Consider the following 16,867-nt stretch of genomic DNA (forward strand, 5'->3'; position numbering starts at 1 on the left):
TCCATTGTCTTTATTAAGGTTCCCTGGACTTGTGTTTTAAAAAGTGTAAGTATTTGCACCAACATTTAACATAAAGACGTCCATACAACTTTAAATTTCCCGCCCTATGCAAATTGACCTGAGCACAAGATCACTAGTAGCGAATTTTCGCTAGGCAGAAATGAATGGTAGCGCATCTTCGCTTTGAAATGCTCGCATTGCCGAAGTAACGCTAGCAAAAAGTCGCCATCGTTCAGCGCCCAGGACAAAACTCTGCATATTAGTGAATTGGCGTAGTCTGAGCGCATTTGCTGTTGGCAAAGTGTTCTTTAAAAATAAGTAAATGCCTAGAGCAAGACACATTTTTAAAGGCATAAGACCACCATTAAAGGGACAGCTGTGGGGTTATTAATACCATATGGACGTCATGACATTTTTCCTTCAGCAGAAATATAGGAACGCTGCTAAAATACACTCCAAGGCTAAATAAAATATACAATGAAAGTGCAAATGATTTATTTACCTTGTCAGATCCTGCATTACATGTCCTGCTGATCTCTACTGGCAAAATGTAACTCTGTGATATTATAGACTATACCTATGACATCTAATCAACCTATATCAAGTATTTTATGTATAATGCCTAAGGGAAGCAATCTTTTTTTTTATTTTCTATGTACACTATTTGACCTCAAACTGTATTTTCAACAACAGGTGAGATCTAAAGGAGTGTAAATTTTAATCTGGGGATAAATTGAAACAATACTCTCAGTCTGTATTTCTCCACTCCCATTGTCTTGCAAGGATTGTTTTTATGTAAAAATTAGGAAATTATGCCGGTATTTCCTCTTTCAGTATTAGTCACACTTTGATGATTAACAATAGTGTGGTATGAATATGGCATGGATATGTCCTCACTTAGATCTGAATGACTAAACTGGATCAGTGTCCTTTCTCAGGGAAGTAGCCTCCACATTCAGGACAACCTAATCAGATTATTTTGAGCTAATAAGGATTAATTATATCTTAGTTGGGATCAAGTACATCGTACTGTTTTATTATTACACAGAAAAAGGAAATCATTTTTAAAAATTTGCGTTATTTGGATAAAATTGAGTCTACTGGACGGCCTTTCTGCAATTCCATTTGATATACCCATTACAGCATGTGTTGTTAGGCTGTGTTCCCTCTGTATTGTTGTTGTACATGTGTTATAACAGAAATCACGGCGAACACAAAAAAAATAATATGTACACATATTTCATTCCGTATAGCACCTTCTTGGATCAACCCACTGCTGATTGTGAACACATTTAAAAAAAATCATTTATAATAACTGATTTGAAAAATCACAGAGGAGAGGCCAAATGTTCATGTTGAAAAATGAATATATTTAATATGAAATATAATATATAAATATATATCAATACAATATCAGATAACTGAACATACAAGACACAACATATTTATAATTTTCTATACATTAAAAATTAAATTAGATTTAAAAATAAATAAAATAAACTCGTTTCAGAGCGGTGTGTCTGGATTAGCAGTTCAACCAACTGGTATACTTTAGCAGACGAGTGACTTTTTTCTTTATCGTGTTGAATTCATACTGCTGATTCCCACTGAACAAATAGAGCATTCCTAAAATGGAAGTAGAACAATATAAATTATCTCAATTAAAGATCCCAGTATATTGTAATAATGCATAATTCAAGTCAATTGACTAAAGAAAACTTTGTTTCTTAAAGGGGAACTATCGTGAAAATGAAAATGTAATATAAGCTTCATCATACTGAAATAAGAAGTTTTCTAAATACAATCAATTAAAAATTCTGCACTGTTTCTGAAATAATCAAGTTTATGTTCACACTTCCTCTCTCTGCATCTGTTTCTCTTTATTCTGTCTTCATGCTGGAGTTGGGTATCAGATAATCATGGACAGTTAGACCCAATATATCTTATAGGGGGCTCCTTTTGCCTAGAAGATGTATTAGAGCTCACTCTTTTAAAATCACCAGACATCATGGGGCAAATTCACTAACATTCGTAGTTTCGCCAGGCACAACTTCGCCGCACTTCGCCAGGCGTAGTTTTGCCAGCGCTCCGCAAATTCACTAAAATCCGAAGTTGCGGTCAGGGGTAGCGTAAGGTTGCGAAGTTGCGCTAGCGTTGATTCACTATGTAAAGCGAAGTTACGCTAGCGAAGGCTAATTTGCATACGGTGCCAAATTCAAATTTCAATGGAGGAATACGTATCTGCACTACAAATGCCAAGAAAACCTTCAAATCATCAAATAAAAATTGTTATTTTGCCCTACACATGTGCCCACTGTCTAGGTAAGTTGCCATGAGTCAGGAAATGTAGGGGGGAAGGAGGGGAGCCCCAAAAATTTTTTCGATCTTTTTCAGCCTATCACCCATAATGTAGAAAACACGCCAGCATTTTTTGGGACTTAGAAAAAATTTTGACTTTTTTTGAAACAATCCCTATCTACTCTATTGCGCTTCGCCAGGTCTGAGGTGGCGAAGGAAGTCTAGCGTAAAAGGTAGCGTTCAGTACACTGCGTAAGTTAGTGAATTCGCGTAGTTACGTTGCTAGCGAAAATTCGCCTGGCGTAAGGGTGCGAAACTACGCCAGCGTTCGTTAGTGAATTTGCGCAGTAACGAAAATGCCAAACGCTAGCGAATTAACGCTAGCGTTCGGCGCTTAGTGAATTTGCCCCCATGTCTTTCTACATGCAGAATTTGTGCAAAAGGCAGTTATTTTGTTAGAATCTCTTTGTACTGGAATCAGTTATTTGAGTGAGCTCTAATTCATCTGCTAAGAAAAGAGCCCCCCTATAAGATATATTGGATCCAACTGTCCATGAATAATTGACACCCAACTGCTGCACGAAGACAGAATGAAGAGAAACAGATGCTGAGAGAGGGTTAGGGAAGATAAACTTGATTATTTCAGAAACAATGCAGAGTTTTTTTATTGTTTGTATTAAGAAAATTTCTTATTTCAGTATGATGAAGCTTATATTTAGGGAAAGATTTATCAAGGTTCAAATTTCGAAGAAAAAATATACTTTGAAATTCAACCATAGAATTAAAATACTTCGAATATCAAAGGATTTTTTACCGAATTTGGCAATCGAACGATCAATCAAAGGATCTTCTTTCGACTTCAAAAAACTTAGAAAACTGCTGTAGAAGATCCCCATAGGCTAACATAGCACATTTGGCGAAGTATTGAAGTCGAAGTTTTTTAAAGAGACAGTACTTCGATTATAGAATGGTCAAATATTCGAACGATTTTTACTTCGAATCAAAGTAAATTCAAAGTCGAAGTATCCAAAAAATTACTTCAAATTTCGAATTTTTTTACTTCGAAAATTCCCTCGAATTCACTTCGACCCTTGATAAATCTGCCCCATAATTTTCATTTTTGCGATAGTTCCCCTTTAAGTTTTATATATAATGTAGTCTAATGGTTTAACAACGCTTTTATTTGTCCATATATATAGACATTATAGCACACATCTCTGTACAAGAAGATTCAACACCAAGGAGCAATAGGCTATGGTTTGTAGGCATACAGTATGTCTTACTAAGAGCAACTGGACTCACCGTTGGATCGAAAAGCTGCCTCCACCTTATCTCCAACATCAGGGAAACCTTTACTGATTCTCTGAGGTGATTCTTTATCCATTTGTGAATTTTCTTCATTATAACTAGAAAAGGATAAAAAAAAATTGATAAGGAACTCCTGAGGAAGTTGGTCTTTCTTAAGAAGTACTAATCAGCCTTATATTGTGCCATTTCTATTCTGTATATACAGTATATTGTGAGTTGGTTCTTAAGCTCAGGCAGAGCCAAAGGCAACCCGGGTGGTCACCTTGCTCCTTCCTTCGTGCGCAAAATCCGTCACGTGCTGAGGACAGCCAGAGAGCTCACATGATGTTCAGTGTGCAGAAGAGGACCCGGACTAGGGTAAGTGGATGGAAGAAGTATGTGCCAGGTATTATTATTATTATTATTATTATTAACATGTATTTATGTAGCGCCAACATATTGCGTAGCACTGTAAAGTAAATGTGATTATACAACTACATCACATGAATTACATACATAGAATATATGGAGTAACAAACATCACAATCAATACAGGTACAAAAAGGTGAGGAAGGCCCTATGCATAGGCATACAGTCTAAAGGGAAGGGAGTAATACGCAAGGTGTGGGAGTGGGCAAGATCGAATTGAGTGGGTGAGAAATGTGGTATTGCGTTTGGTAGTTAAGCAGAGTGAGGGTAGGCTTCTCGAAAGAAGTGCGTTTTCAGAGATTTCTTGAAAGTAGAAAGGTTGGGAGAAAGTCGGACAGACCGTGGGAGAGCGTTCCAGAGGAGGGGTGCAGCCCTTGCAAAGTCTTGAATGCGAGCATGTGAGGAGGTAATGAGAGAAGAGTTGAGTAGCAGGTCAGTAGAGGAGCGTAGTAAGCGAGTGGGTGAGTATATAGAGATGAGTTCAGAGATGTAGGGTGGGGCAGAGTTATGAAGTGCTTTGAAAGTCAGTGTCATTAATTTGAATTTGATTCTGAAAGGTAACGGAAGCCAGTGCAGGGATTGACAGAATGGCGAGGCAGAGGAGGAGCGGTTGCTGAGGTGTATGAGCCTCGCAGCAGTGTTCATTATGGACTGGAGAGGTGACAGTCTCTGGAGGGGGAGGCCAATTAAAAGAGAGTTACAGTAGTCTAGACGCGATATGATGAGAGAGTGAATAAGAATTTTGGCAGCGTCTTGGGTGATAAATGATCGTATTTTGGATATGTTCTTTAGGTGGAAGTGACAAGATTTAATAAGTGACTGGATATGAGGAGTGAATGACAGGGCAGAATCTAGGATAACCCCAAGGCACCGGGCCTGGGAGAGGGGGTGATAGTGGAATTGTTAACTATGATGGATACTTCGGGGATGCTACTGGTGTTAGTTGGAGGAAAGAGAACCATTTCAGTTTTAGAGAGGTTTAATTTAAGGTAGCGTTGTGACATCCAGGTAGAGATAGCGGACAGGCAGGAGGAGACGCGAGTTAGGAGTTCTGGGTTGAGGTCAGGAGATGAGAGATAGATCTGAGTATCGTCAGCATAGAGGTGGTAGTGGAAACCATAAGAATTTATTAATTTGCCAAGGGAGGAAGTATAGAGGGAGAATAGTAATGGTCCAGGACAGAGCCTTGGGAACTCCAACAGAAAGAGGTAGGGAGAGAAGATGCTACTCCATTGTAGGAGACACTGAAGGAACGATTGGTGATGTAAGAAGAGAACCAGGACAGGGCTGTGTCACGAAGGCCAAGTGACTGGAGGGACTGGAGGAGGAGAGGGTGATCTACAGTGTCAAATGCGGCTGAGAGATCAAGCAGTATAAGTAGTGAGAAGTGATTGTTGGCTTTAGCGGTTAAAAGGTCATTAGTCAGTCGAGTCAGGGCAGTTTCCGTGGAGTGTTGTGGCTTAAAACCAGATTGTAGGGGGTCCAGCAGGTTATTGTCAGAGAGGAATGAGGTAAGTCGGTTGTAGACTAGGCGCTCAAGTAGTTTAGAGATGAAAGGTAGCAGAGAGATAGGTCGGAGGTTGTCAAGATTGGAGGGATCAAGAGAGGGTTTTTTCAGAATGGGGGTGACAAGAGCATGTTTTAGTTGAGAAGGAAATAGTCCAGTTGAGAGGGAAAGATTAAATAGGTGAGTTAGGGCTTTGATTAGACACGGATTGGTATTGCGGAGAAGTTTTGAGGGAATTGGATCAAGCGGGCAGGTGGTAAGGTGAGAAGAGGCCAGAAGCTTTGAGACTTCCTCATCAGTGACAGGGGTGAAGGAGCACAGGAGGGACTGGGGAGTGTGGAGGGAGGGTGGTGGAAGTCTAGGGGGGTTGAGTAGTGTAATGTCCCTTCTGATAGTGTCAATTTTGTTTTTGAAGTGCTCAGCAATATCTTGAGCAGAGACAGATGTGCATGGAGGGGGTGGAGAAGGGGAAAGGAGAGTGTTAAAGGTGGAGAAAAGTTGTGCTGGTTTTTTAGAAAGGGAGTTAATGAGTGAAGTAAAGTATGTTTGTTTGGCTTGGAAGAGGCTGGTGTTAAAGGAGCGCAGGGCAGATTTGTAGCTCCAAAAGTCTGATTCTGAACGGGATTTGCGCCAGCGACGCTCAAGTGCACGTGAGTGTCTTTGGAGCGCTTTTGTATGAGCAGTATGCCAAGGTTGAAGTGGCTTGGGTCGAGAACGTTTAGTTTTTATAGGAGCAAGCTCATTTAGGGCAGTGGTGAGAGTACTATAGTAGACAGAGGTAGCCACATTAGGACATGAGATGGCTGAGATATTAGAGTGAAGAGAGTCAAAGGAAGAAGAGAGATGTGACACGTCTATAGCTTGCAAGTCACGGTAAGTACGTGTTTGGGGAATAGCAGGGGGTGAGGAGGGAGTTAGTGAGAGTTGAAATGTGAGCATATTGTGATCAGAGAGGGGAAATGGGGAGTTAGTAAAATTGGTGGTTGAACAGAGTCTGGTAAATATGAGATCCAGAGCATTACCATTGGAGTGAGAGGGGGAGTCTGAGCACAAAGATAAGCCTAGGGAGGAGGTTAGTGAAAGAAGTTTAGAGACAGAAGAGTTGTTAATGTTGTTAACGGGTATATTAAAGTCACCTAATATGATGGATGGTATGTTAGATGAAAGAAAGTAAGGAAGCCAGGCAGCAAAGTTGTCCAGAAATTGTGCAGTTGGTCCTGGTGGTCGATATATAACAGCAATGCAGAGTGAAACCGGAGAAAAGAGCCTAATGCAGTGAGCCTCAAATGAGGAGAATGATAAAGAGGGAACAGGTGGAAGAACTTTAAAAGTACAGCGGGGAGAGAGAAGCAAACCCACCCCACCTCCAGGTCTGTTACCAGGTCTGGGAGTATGAGTAAGGTGTAGGCCCCCATAGGACAGGGCAGCAGGTGAGGCGGTGTCAGTAGGAGAAAGCCAGGTTTCAGTAAGTGCGAGTAGGTTAAAGGAGGTACCCCCTTCACCTTTGCGCCCTAGGCACATGCCTCTTCTGCCTACCCCTAGTTCTGGCCCAGAGCTTAGCTAAGTGAAAGCAGCACAGAGCATGTGCAGTGAATCAGCAGAAAAGAAGCTACTGGGGCATCTTTGGAAGCAAATTATCTTTATTGCTAAAGGGCTGAGGTTGCCTTGGGCTGGTACAGAAGCACAACATTTCTAGTTACTTCTTTAGTTAAGCTTTAGTTCTCCTTTAAGAACTCAGGCCCAACATCATATTGCATACTCAAGATAAGGCCCTGTGTGTGATTGCTTTAGGGCCAATCAATGACATTATTCAATATCTTACTATTTCAATAACTGCATATGCCACCTGCATGTCATTTATTTCTGCAGGAACATGGTTTCTCACTAATTACGTGATGACTGCGAGACAGTGTTCTTACCTCCAATACCGATCATTAACAAAGAAATAAGTTCTCCCTGCTTCTTCACTGTGAACAGCTGCGTCAATTTGCGTTACAGTCAAGGGAAAGCCAAGTTCATAGATGTTCTTTGGGAATCCCTCCTCAACTTTAGAGCCTTTTAGAACCCAGTATTTTGTTCCTATGTAAAACAGAAGAGGAGTATTTTTTAATATTAAGGTATTAAAATCATAAAACATGATTTTCTTTCATATCTTATGAGAGTGTATATAACATTCTCTGTCACAGCACTGCCCTACTGTTCAACTTAGCAGGACTGCGTTTTCCACGAAAATTCGAGTTTTCGAGTTGTATTTTTTGGTCAAAACTCACATTTTCAGGTTAAAAAAACTAGGATTTTTGAGGTTTTTAAAAAAACGAATTTTTTCAAGATTTATTATACCCCGAACCTGGAAATAGCTCAAATCCAAAAATACATCATCTAAAACGTGTCGAGGTCACGTAGAAGTCAATAACAGAGGTCTCTTGAACCATTTGAAGATGTTAACAGGCTGCTTGTTGTTCCATTTTTTATCAGTGGGTTTTGCCCAAAAACTCAAATGATTCGATCAATTCGATCAATTCGAGTTTTTTTTTTTTTTGCCGAAAACTGGATCAGTTCCAGTTTTCCAGTTTTGGGACTCAAACTCGCAGAATCAGGTTTTTCCTCTGCAAGTTTTTTTCTTAAATAAGATACCATTTGAGTTGTGAGTTAATTCGAGTTAATCCGAGGTATAAAAAACTCATTCAAAAAGATATCTTTGGTGCTTCTCGTTTTTTTTCTTGATTTTTTTTTCTTCTCAATCTCAAGCATATTTCCAAAAAACCTGGAAAAGCTTGATTGAACTAAGGTGCAGAAAGAACATGTTCAACTAGTCTATGAAATGTGCCTATTCTAAAAATCTAAAAAAAATATGTCTTTCCTCTCATTAACTTCTGAAATGTTTTCATTTTACTTGCTGAGATTTTCTCAATTTCTAAATCTCAAATATTTGAGATCAAGTTTTTTTGCTGTGCTTTTCATGATTTGCAAATTTTCAAGTTATATTAATCTATTTTTTTTTTTCTTTGGCTGTTTATTTGTGAAAATTCAACATTTCGGGGTTAACCAACCGAAACGTTGGATTTTCACAAATAAACCACCATGGTTTGTCCCTGCTTGCACTTGATACGTGTGCCAGCGAATTAGTTATCTTCTAGATTGGGAGGCTGCCGATCCCACCATGGAGTCTTTTCATAGACTCTAACAGCTAATCTATGCTCTATAAAAAAGTGTTTATAAATAGTTAAAAAAAATTAAATATTTACCTTTAAAGAGAAGAACCTGATCCTTTTTTTGATATTCATAGGCTGCATCAATGCCAATTGGAAGGGAAGGCCACAATGAGTTGATCTCAAGCTGTTCAACTTCTGATTTACCAGCAATCTTGCGCCAAAAGGATCTAAATTACAAAGAATAAAGTAAGAAATTGAGAATTATTATTATTTTTGCTTGCCTACATTTTCTGGAAATCAAAAATATAGTTAGGAACTAGAAAACTGTACCTGTTTTTAAAGAACAGAATGTCCCCACGCTGTGTTGTGACCGCATCAAAAGATATGCTTTCCTGACAGTTTATGGGGTTGCTTACTTTTGGTGGCACAACTGGCTTTTCTTTTTGTCCTGCCAATCAAAAAAGGAAAGCAATTTACTAACAATATTGGATAATATTATGCAAAACATATGGAGAAATAAAGGATTGAGAGCCGAATCATTTACTTGGGGAACCACTCAGGGAGGATTGTGACTATTGGCTTTTGAGCAAACAATCATCAAGTGAAACTGGTTTACCTAAAGCAGGAAAGTCCAGACTGGAGAAGCATAAGTGATAAAGGAGATGTAAACCCCAAAAATGTGTTTGCCTAATTAATGAAAAATTTATACTAAGCAATTTTCCAATACAAATTAAGTTTTTCCTTTAAATTTTAAATTTTAATTTATATTTTCAATTTTTTTCCTTACCATATAGTGATTGAATTCCATTAAGGTCATCCTGAGGAAGCTGGAATGTATTGGGATTGAGGTAACTGTAGATGGGGTACATCAGGGCATTACGGTCTTTAGAATGGTCGAGCCCAAGAGAATGGCCAAGCTCATGAGCAGCCACAAGGAACAAGTTAACACCTTGAAAAAAATTGAAGGAATAAAGTGATCAGTGTCCAGCAGGATCAGTCTGAATTATCAGCTATAATATCCCTTCAGATGATAAAAAGCCATTGTAACCTTCGTACAGTACTAGATCTGGGAGCTGTGGGTTACCTGCTAATAATAAGGTAACAGTTCATTACATTGATAAAGCCTCACAGGTACAGGTATGGGACCTGTTATCCAGTATGCTCGGGACCTGGGGTTTTCCGGATAACAGATCTTTCTGTAATTTGGGTCTTCATGCCTTAAGTCTACTAGAAATTCATTTAAACATTAAATAAACCCAATAGGCTGGTTTTGCTTCCAATAAGGATTAATTATATCGTAGTTGGGATCAAGTACAAGCTACTGTTTTAGTATTACAGGGAAAAAGGAAATCATTTTTAAAAATCTGGATTATTTGGATAAACTGGAGTCTATGGGAGACAGCCATTCCGTAATTCGGAGCTTTCTGGATATCGGGTTTCTGGATAAGGGATCCTATACCTGTACTTTATTTTTTGGCATATGTATATGTATATGTCAGTTTGAGGGAACATATAAAAACCCACCAGCTGATCCACTTGTCCATTTCTCATCTTCATCAAAATGTAAGTCTCCCCCAATGTTATCTCCAGGAGCAAATGCATGTGCCAGGACACCAGATGGGCCATCGAAAGGGAGAAAATCATTATGATCTGAAGGGAAAGAATGTTAACAAATTTTAAAACCATTTGAAAAAAGTAATACAATAAATATAATAATAACATTATATAATACTATTTAATATAGTCAAAGTCAGGTACCTTTAGATGCAAACAAGATCTCAATATCAGATACACCATCATAGATTCTGGTAAAGGTAAGAGGGGTGACATCACTCCAGACTTTGAAAGCCTTCTGAATGGCCTGGTCCACCTCATTTCTGGTCACATCTGGGGTATAGTTCTTAATTCTGTGGGGAAATGTCTGGTTAAAAAATAAATGTCATCCTCTAATTTTTTAAGTACAGGTATGGGACGTGTTATCCAGAATGCTCGGGACCTGGGGTTTTCCGGATAATGGATCTTTCTGTAATTTGGGTCTTCGTGCCTTATGTCTACTATAAATCATTTAAACATGAAATAAACCCAATAGGCTGGTTTTGCTTCCAATAAGGATTAATGATATCTTAGTTTGACTCAAGTACAAGCTACTGTTTTATTATAACAGAGAAAAAGGAAATCATTTTTAAAAATTTGGATTATTTGGATAAAATAGTCTATGGGAGACCCCATAGATCAAAACATATTTTACCTGTACGTCAAGTCTTTTTTCTTCCACATAGGGTTTCCTGAGAAGGTGCTGAAACGACCAACATCAGGAACACCACAGCGAGGTTGTTTCATCAGTGCTTTGGTTTTTTCATCCAGCCTTCCAGTGACCTCCAATCCGAAAAAGGCTTGCATCTGATAGATTTTAGGCAACAATGGAATTCTTTGAATCCCACCCTCACCATTTATGTAGAATTTTTTCAAGTACTCCTGTAAAGGTGTTAAAGAATGGCTTATGTTTAACAACATGTTTTCGAAATCAAAGATATCTTTGGGGATGTTATCAGAACAATGTCCCATGGTTTTCTATGTGTTCCACAATATTGTTTCTGCTTAAATATCCCTAATGCCTTGTCTACTAAACATTCAGTTTCAACTTATTTACTTTGACAAAGGATATATGGTATCTTGAGCCTTAATTTAAGAATTTAGGTATCTCTATTAATGCTCTTTGTGACGATAGAAAGATAGGTAGATGATAGATGATAGATAGATGATAGATAGATAGATAGATAATAGATAGATAGATAGATGATAGATAGATAGATAGATAGATAGATAGATGATCGATAGATAATAGATAGATAGATAGATAGATAGATAGATAGATAGATAGATAGATAGATAATAGATAGATAGATAGATAGATAGATGATCGATAGATAATAGATAGATAGATAGATAGATAACAGAGAGATAGATGATCGATAGATAGATAGATAGATGATAGATGATAGATAGATAGATAGATAGATGATAGATAGATAGATAATAGATAGATAGATAGATAGATGACAGATACACGTAGATAGATAGATAGATAGATAGATAGATAGATAGATAGATAGATAGCCTTTGTGAAGAAACCAATATGCTCACCTTAGCAAATTCTTCATTATTATCTATGGTTGTCTGCACCCCAGCAGGGAATGCCATACAACATGGTATACACAACAGAAACAGAATCCAGGACATCATTGCTGTGGTGTGCTTCGTGGAGTCTACTGCACAAATGTGTAAGTGCCCAACCTTGCTCTGATTTGTCATGTGTTGGAGAGGCCTATTTATATGATAACTGGATGCCTTAGGCAGTGAACATGATATAATTTATAACAAGCTGTGCAAGCTTTTGTTTAGTAATAACAAAAAGAAATCCCATGATTGTGCAACGCATCTGCATTGTTAATATACCGGAAAGGATATCAGAAGGATCTCAGGTCCATTTAATTTGTCTCATGCTTTTTAGAAGAACTCTGACTCTAGGGTCCTGTACATCTTAGCCTTCATATAATTCACATATTTGTATTTATAATTAGAACATTTGTAGCAGGGGATGCCTTTAATGACCTAGCATACCTTAAGAAATGACAGAACGTCACTGGCTCCTTCTAAATTATCATTTGTATTTTCTTTAAATGTGTAATTCACCTTTACATTCACATGATTTCGGCCAGTGGTTTTCAGACTGTGTTTGGTTCTAGCACCATCTTTTAGGTCTAAAATTTAACAAGGGTATCTTAAAGGGGAAGTAAAGTCTAAAATAGAATAATGCTAGAAATGCTGTATTTTGTATACTAAACATAAACATGAACTTACTGCACCACAAGCCTAATCCATAGCCGGCTATGTCGCCTCTCCTGTCGGGCCCGTATGTGAACGAGCGCACGTGCACATGCCAGGAAGAGCGTGGGGACTACCACGCAGAAAATCGCATTCGCACGCCAGTTAGCGGGAAGAAATAGAAAGTGCTAGCAGAGGTGGGAAACATTAGGGCCCAAACTAGGAGATGGAGGCAGAAGAGGTACATGCCAAAGTGCCCCTCCACCTTTGCGCCCTAGGCAAGTGCCTCTTCTGCCTACCCCTAGTTCCGGCCCTGATGCTCAGTGTGGTCTGGGCTTCTGTTGGGAGGTCCCTGTAGCTGGAGAGGGTTGTAAAGCCAATACAAATCTCTACACAGTCCCTGACAGCTCTACAGGGAAACAAACAAAGCTGCTTGAGTACATGGCTGGGAAATAAGTATGATTGTTTCCCTGCAGAGCAGTAAGAGACCATCTGACAATTCCTATCCACAGCAGTAAATGAAGGGAGAATTTCACTGCATACTGTCAGGTTTCATATAAAAACTGTACACATTTTTTAATTAAAGTATATTGGAGATAGGTTTATTTTTCATTAAAGAAAGTAATAATGGGATTTTATTTTTGTGCCTTTACATGTCCTTTAAGCTTATAGCTTATTCACAGATATATATGAAAACATTGCTGTTTCTGCTTCTGTCCTTATCTCAAAAATATCTAGGATAGCAAACAAGTTTTCTCTTTATGGAAGCTTAACTTTCTTGAGTATATAAAAGTGACTGTATTTGCTTTGCTCACAAATCTCTTACTCCAGGTCCTCCAAGAGGGGGAAGCCCAACATTTTGGCAATAATTGCTCTACAATGTAGTGCTCTAACACAATCTATATTAGTTCTCAATAATTAATTTTTTTGTCATTCTTGATTTTCATAATAAAGCATGAATAATAAAGAAAAAAAAAACTGTTTGGAAACCACTTGACTGGAAAGTAATGGTGTAACAGAATCTACACTGTTCTTCATGTGTAATTTTTGTAACATTTTTTTTTATTTGAGCATTATTAGTACAAGAATGTATGTAAAAATAGTATAATAGAAACAGTTCCGTTTAATGCAGTTATTAAAAAAGCATTCTCAGTTTGGGACTTTAAACCAAATAACAATTGATAATATAACTTAGGAGAGAAAGGGGTTATTGCTGAGGGCTGATAGAAAAAGCAAAAGAAGCGTGGGGACGGAAAACAATGATATATTGAGAGTTGAGTATAAGGTAGCTGTTGGTATGGAATTCATTTAACATTAGGCGCTTATTGAGCAATATGACTGAATTAAATTGAAAACCCCAGCTTTAAAGGGCCAACATCACTAAAAAATGAGGCACTGCTACAAACAACTGCTTTAGTCCATCAGAGTTGGTTGTTCACTTTTAAATTAACTTTGAGTATGATGTAGAGCAGGGGTCCCCAACCTTTGTTACCCGTGAGCCACATTCAAGGATAAAAAGAGTTAGGGAGCAACACAGGCATTTAAAAACTTCCTGGCGAGCCAAAAAAGGGCTGTGATTGGCTATTTGGTAGCCCCTATGTGGACTGGCAGCCTATAGGAGGCTTGAATTTAAAAATAAGCTCCTGCTTTGAGGCCACTGGGAGCAACATCCAAGGGGTTGGTGAGCAACATGTTGCTCATGAGCTACTGGTTGGGGATCACTGGAGAGAGTCATTTCCTGAGACAAATTGCAATTGTTTTCATTTTTTATCATTTGTAGTTTTTGAATTATTTCAATTTTTATTCAGCGGCTCTCCATTTTGCATGTTCAGCAATCCGCTTGCTGGAGTCTGAATAGAAAGATGATTAATAAAAAGTAGCAATAACAATACATTTGTAGCCTTAGAGAGCATTTGTTTTCTAGATAGGGTCGGTGACCTCCATTTAGAAGCTGGAAAGAATCAGAAGGAAAAAGGCAAATAATTAAAAAACTATTAAAAATAAGAGGCCAGTTGAAAAGTTGCTTAGAATTAACCATTCTATAACATATTACTGAACACAAAAGACCTCAGCATCCCTTCTAAAGGCACATGATACATATCTGTATATAGAGGGTTCAACCATTCATATATTTCACCACCCTGAAATAAAAATGTGACAGTTTGAAACATCACTTGCCCCAATAATATGCTGTAAAGCAGGTCTAGGGACCAATCCAAGTGTCTCTGTGGCTTTGAGCATCACATATTAGCAGAACTTGTGCCAATGTATGTGCCGGTAGCGATAACAATACATTTGTAGCCTTATAGAGCATTTGTTTTCTTTAAATAGGGTCCCCCAGTGACCCCCATATGAAAGCTTGAAAGAGTCAGAAGAAGAAGGCAAATAATTCAAAAACTGTAAAAAAATAAAAACTGAAGGCCAATTAGAATTAGCCATTCTATAACATACTAAAAGTTAATGTAAAGGGGAACCACCTCTTTAATAACATCAGTGTGACAAAAAAAATTGGTTTGGTAATTGTAGGATGTTGACGATCGTTACAGTCAGATAATTAGCACTTTTTAGCCTTCCCAAACAAAAAAGTCACCATCCACCTATGAATCCAATCAGATGTCTCAGTGGGGCTGCTATAGTACACTGTCTAATATTAGGGAAATGTAGTCCCCCATTACAGGTCCGCTCATTTTTTGAGACTAATTCTTGTTTTTTTTTCCTGTTCCATATGAAATTCCTAAAAATATGGTTACGTTTTTTGTACCATTTTCTTAAACCCTTTTCTTATATTGGAAGAATAGCAAGAAAATAGCGCAGCGCCATTCACCCTTGTCCAAAATATCAAAGGGCATTATAGAAAACGAGGTATATGATAATAATATCACAGTTTCTGTTGTGAACGAGGAGATTCCTGGTTCATGAAATCTCCACTTTGAAGACACTGCAGTCATTATAATCATCATTGTCATGATTCATTCATGAAGGGTGTTTCCAGGTTAATTATAAACATGACTATATCCGTCAGGCATGAGATGTGTTTCATATTCAGCATTATGATCTACCTGCAACCGATATACTTCCAGTAAACTAAAAGGGAAATGTTCTTAAGGTTGGAGAGTTTGTTACAGGTGCAGTGACACATAGCAGCCCGAAAGATGTTTGCTTTAAAACATCATACAGTATATGTAAATGTTATTGGCTTATTGAACTGATTCACTTTTATTGCATTGCTGTATTTGTCAACAACACACTTGACTAGGGATAAACCCAGTCCAGGCTTTTGTTTAGGATTTGCCCCAAATCCAATTGTTTTTTGCAGGATTCAAATTTAGTCGAATCCTTATGGTTTGGGTTCAGAAAAACCCTACAAATCATGTGACTTTAGTGTAAGGCCACATCTTGATTTTGAATAATTTGTTTATCAATATCTTTACATCCTCGGAAGCAAATAGAGCCAAATAATGAGTCAGACGACTGAGTCATATATTATGTTTAATTGTGATCAAACACATTCAATGGCTGTTTAAATGTACAGGTATGGGACCTGTTATCCAGAATGCTTGGGACCTGGGGTTTTCCGGATAACGGATTTTTCCGTAATTTAGGTCTTCATGCCTTAAGTCTACTAGAAATTCATTTAAACATTAAATAAACCCAATAGGCTGGGTTTGCTTCCAATAAAGATTAATTATATCTTAGTTGGGATCAAGTACAAGATACTGTTTTATTATTACAGAGAAAAAGGAAATCATTTTTAAAAATTTGGATTATTTGGATAAAATGGAGTCTATGGGAGACAGCCATTCCGTAATTCGGAGCTTTCTGGATATCGGAACTAATAAAGTGAAAGGCTAAAAGTCCACGCTTGCTGGGTTACTAGGGATTCAAGCTGCACCAATCAAAAGCGTGGATCCACGTATCCACATACAGATAAATCGTAAGAACAAGGGTAGGTGCGCTATTTGGAATGTCACAAATGCCTAAAGAAGAAAAAAAACCCGTTGGTGTATTATCCTTAAGGTAAAGGGTAATATGCGCTAGAGAACTACTCACAGGTAATTAGTAGATTGTCTCGCATTCTTTACTAATGTTGGCTTCCACGTCCGGTTACAGTAGGTCTCGTTGGCGTTATACCTAACGGGCAGAATCTCAAATAGTGCATTTGTGACATTCCAAATAGCGCACCTACCCTTGTTGTTATGATTTTTCTGGATATCGGGTTTCCGGATAAGGGATCCTATACCTGTACAAACAAAACGAATGCACTGAGATATAAATGTTGAATATTTGCAATAAAGAAATATTGAAAGGAAAAAAAAAAATCATGTGACTTTAAAGCTCTGGACAACCTAAAGTGCATTTACAACAAATC

At 38.0% G+C, this 16,867-nt stretch overlaps 1 protein-coding gene across 1 annotated transcript; it reads right to left on the reverse strand.

Moving 5' to 3' along the window:
• Positions 1-1,411: 1,411 nt before the first annotated feature.
• Positions 1,412-11,985, reverse strand: LOC108708732 (matrix metalloproteinase-18-like). Its single transcript, XM_018247758.2, has 10 exons — positions 11,818-11,985; positions 10,922-11,148; positions 10,432-10,580; positions 10,198-10,323; positions 9,461-9,622; positions 9,004-9,121; positions 8,767-8,900; positions 7,441-7,600; positions 3,601-3,704; positions 1,412-1,626 (listed from the first exon to the last, which is right to left on the reverse strand). The coding sequence occupies exons 1-10, from the start codon at positions 11,983-11,985 to the stop codon at positions 1,526-1,528; spliced, it is 1,449 nt and encodes a 482-aa protein (XP_018103247.2). The 3' UTR covers positions 1,412-1,525.
• Between the last annotated feature and the right edge of the window lie 4,882 nt (positions 11,986-16,867).

The sequence above is a fragment of the Xenopus laevis genome, chromosome 2L, assembly GCF_017654675.1.
Source record: "Xenopus laevis strain J_2021 chromosome 2L, Xenopus_laevis_v10.1, whole genome shotgun sequence".
Lineage (NCBI taxonomy): Eukaryota > Metazoa > Chordata > Amphibia > Anura > Pipidae > Xenopus > Xenopus laevis.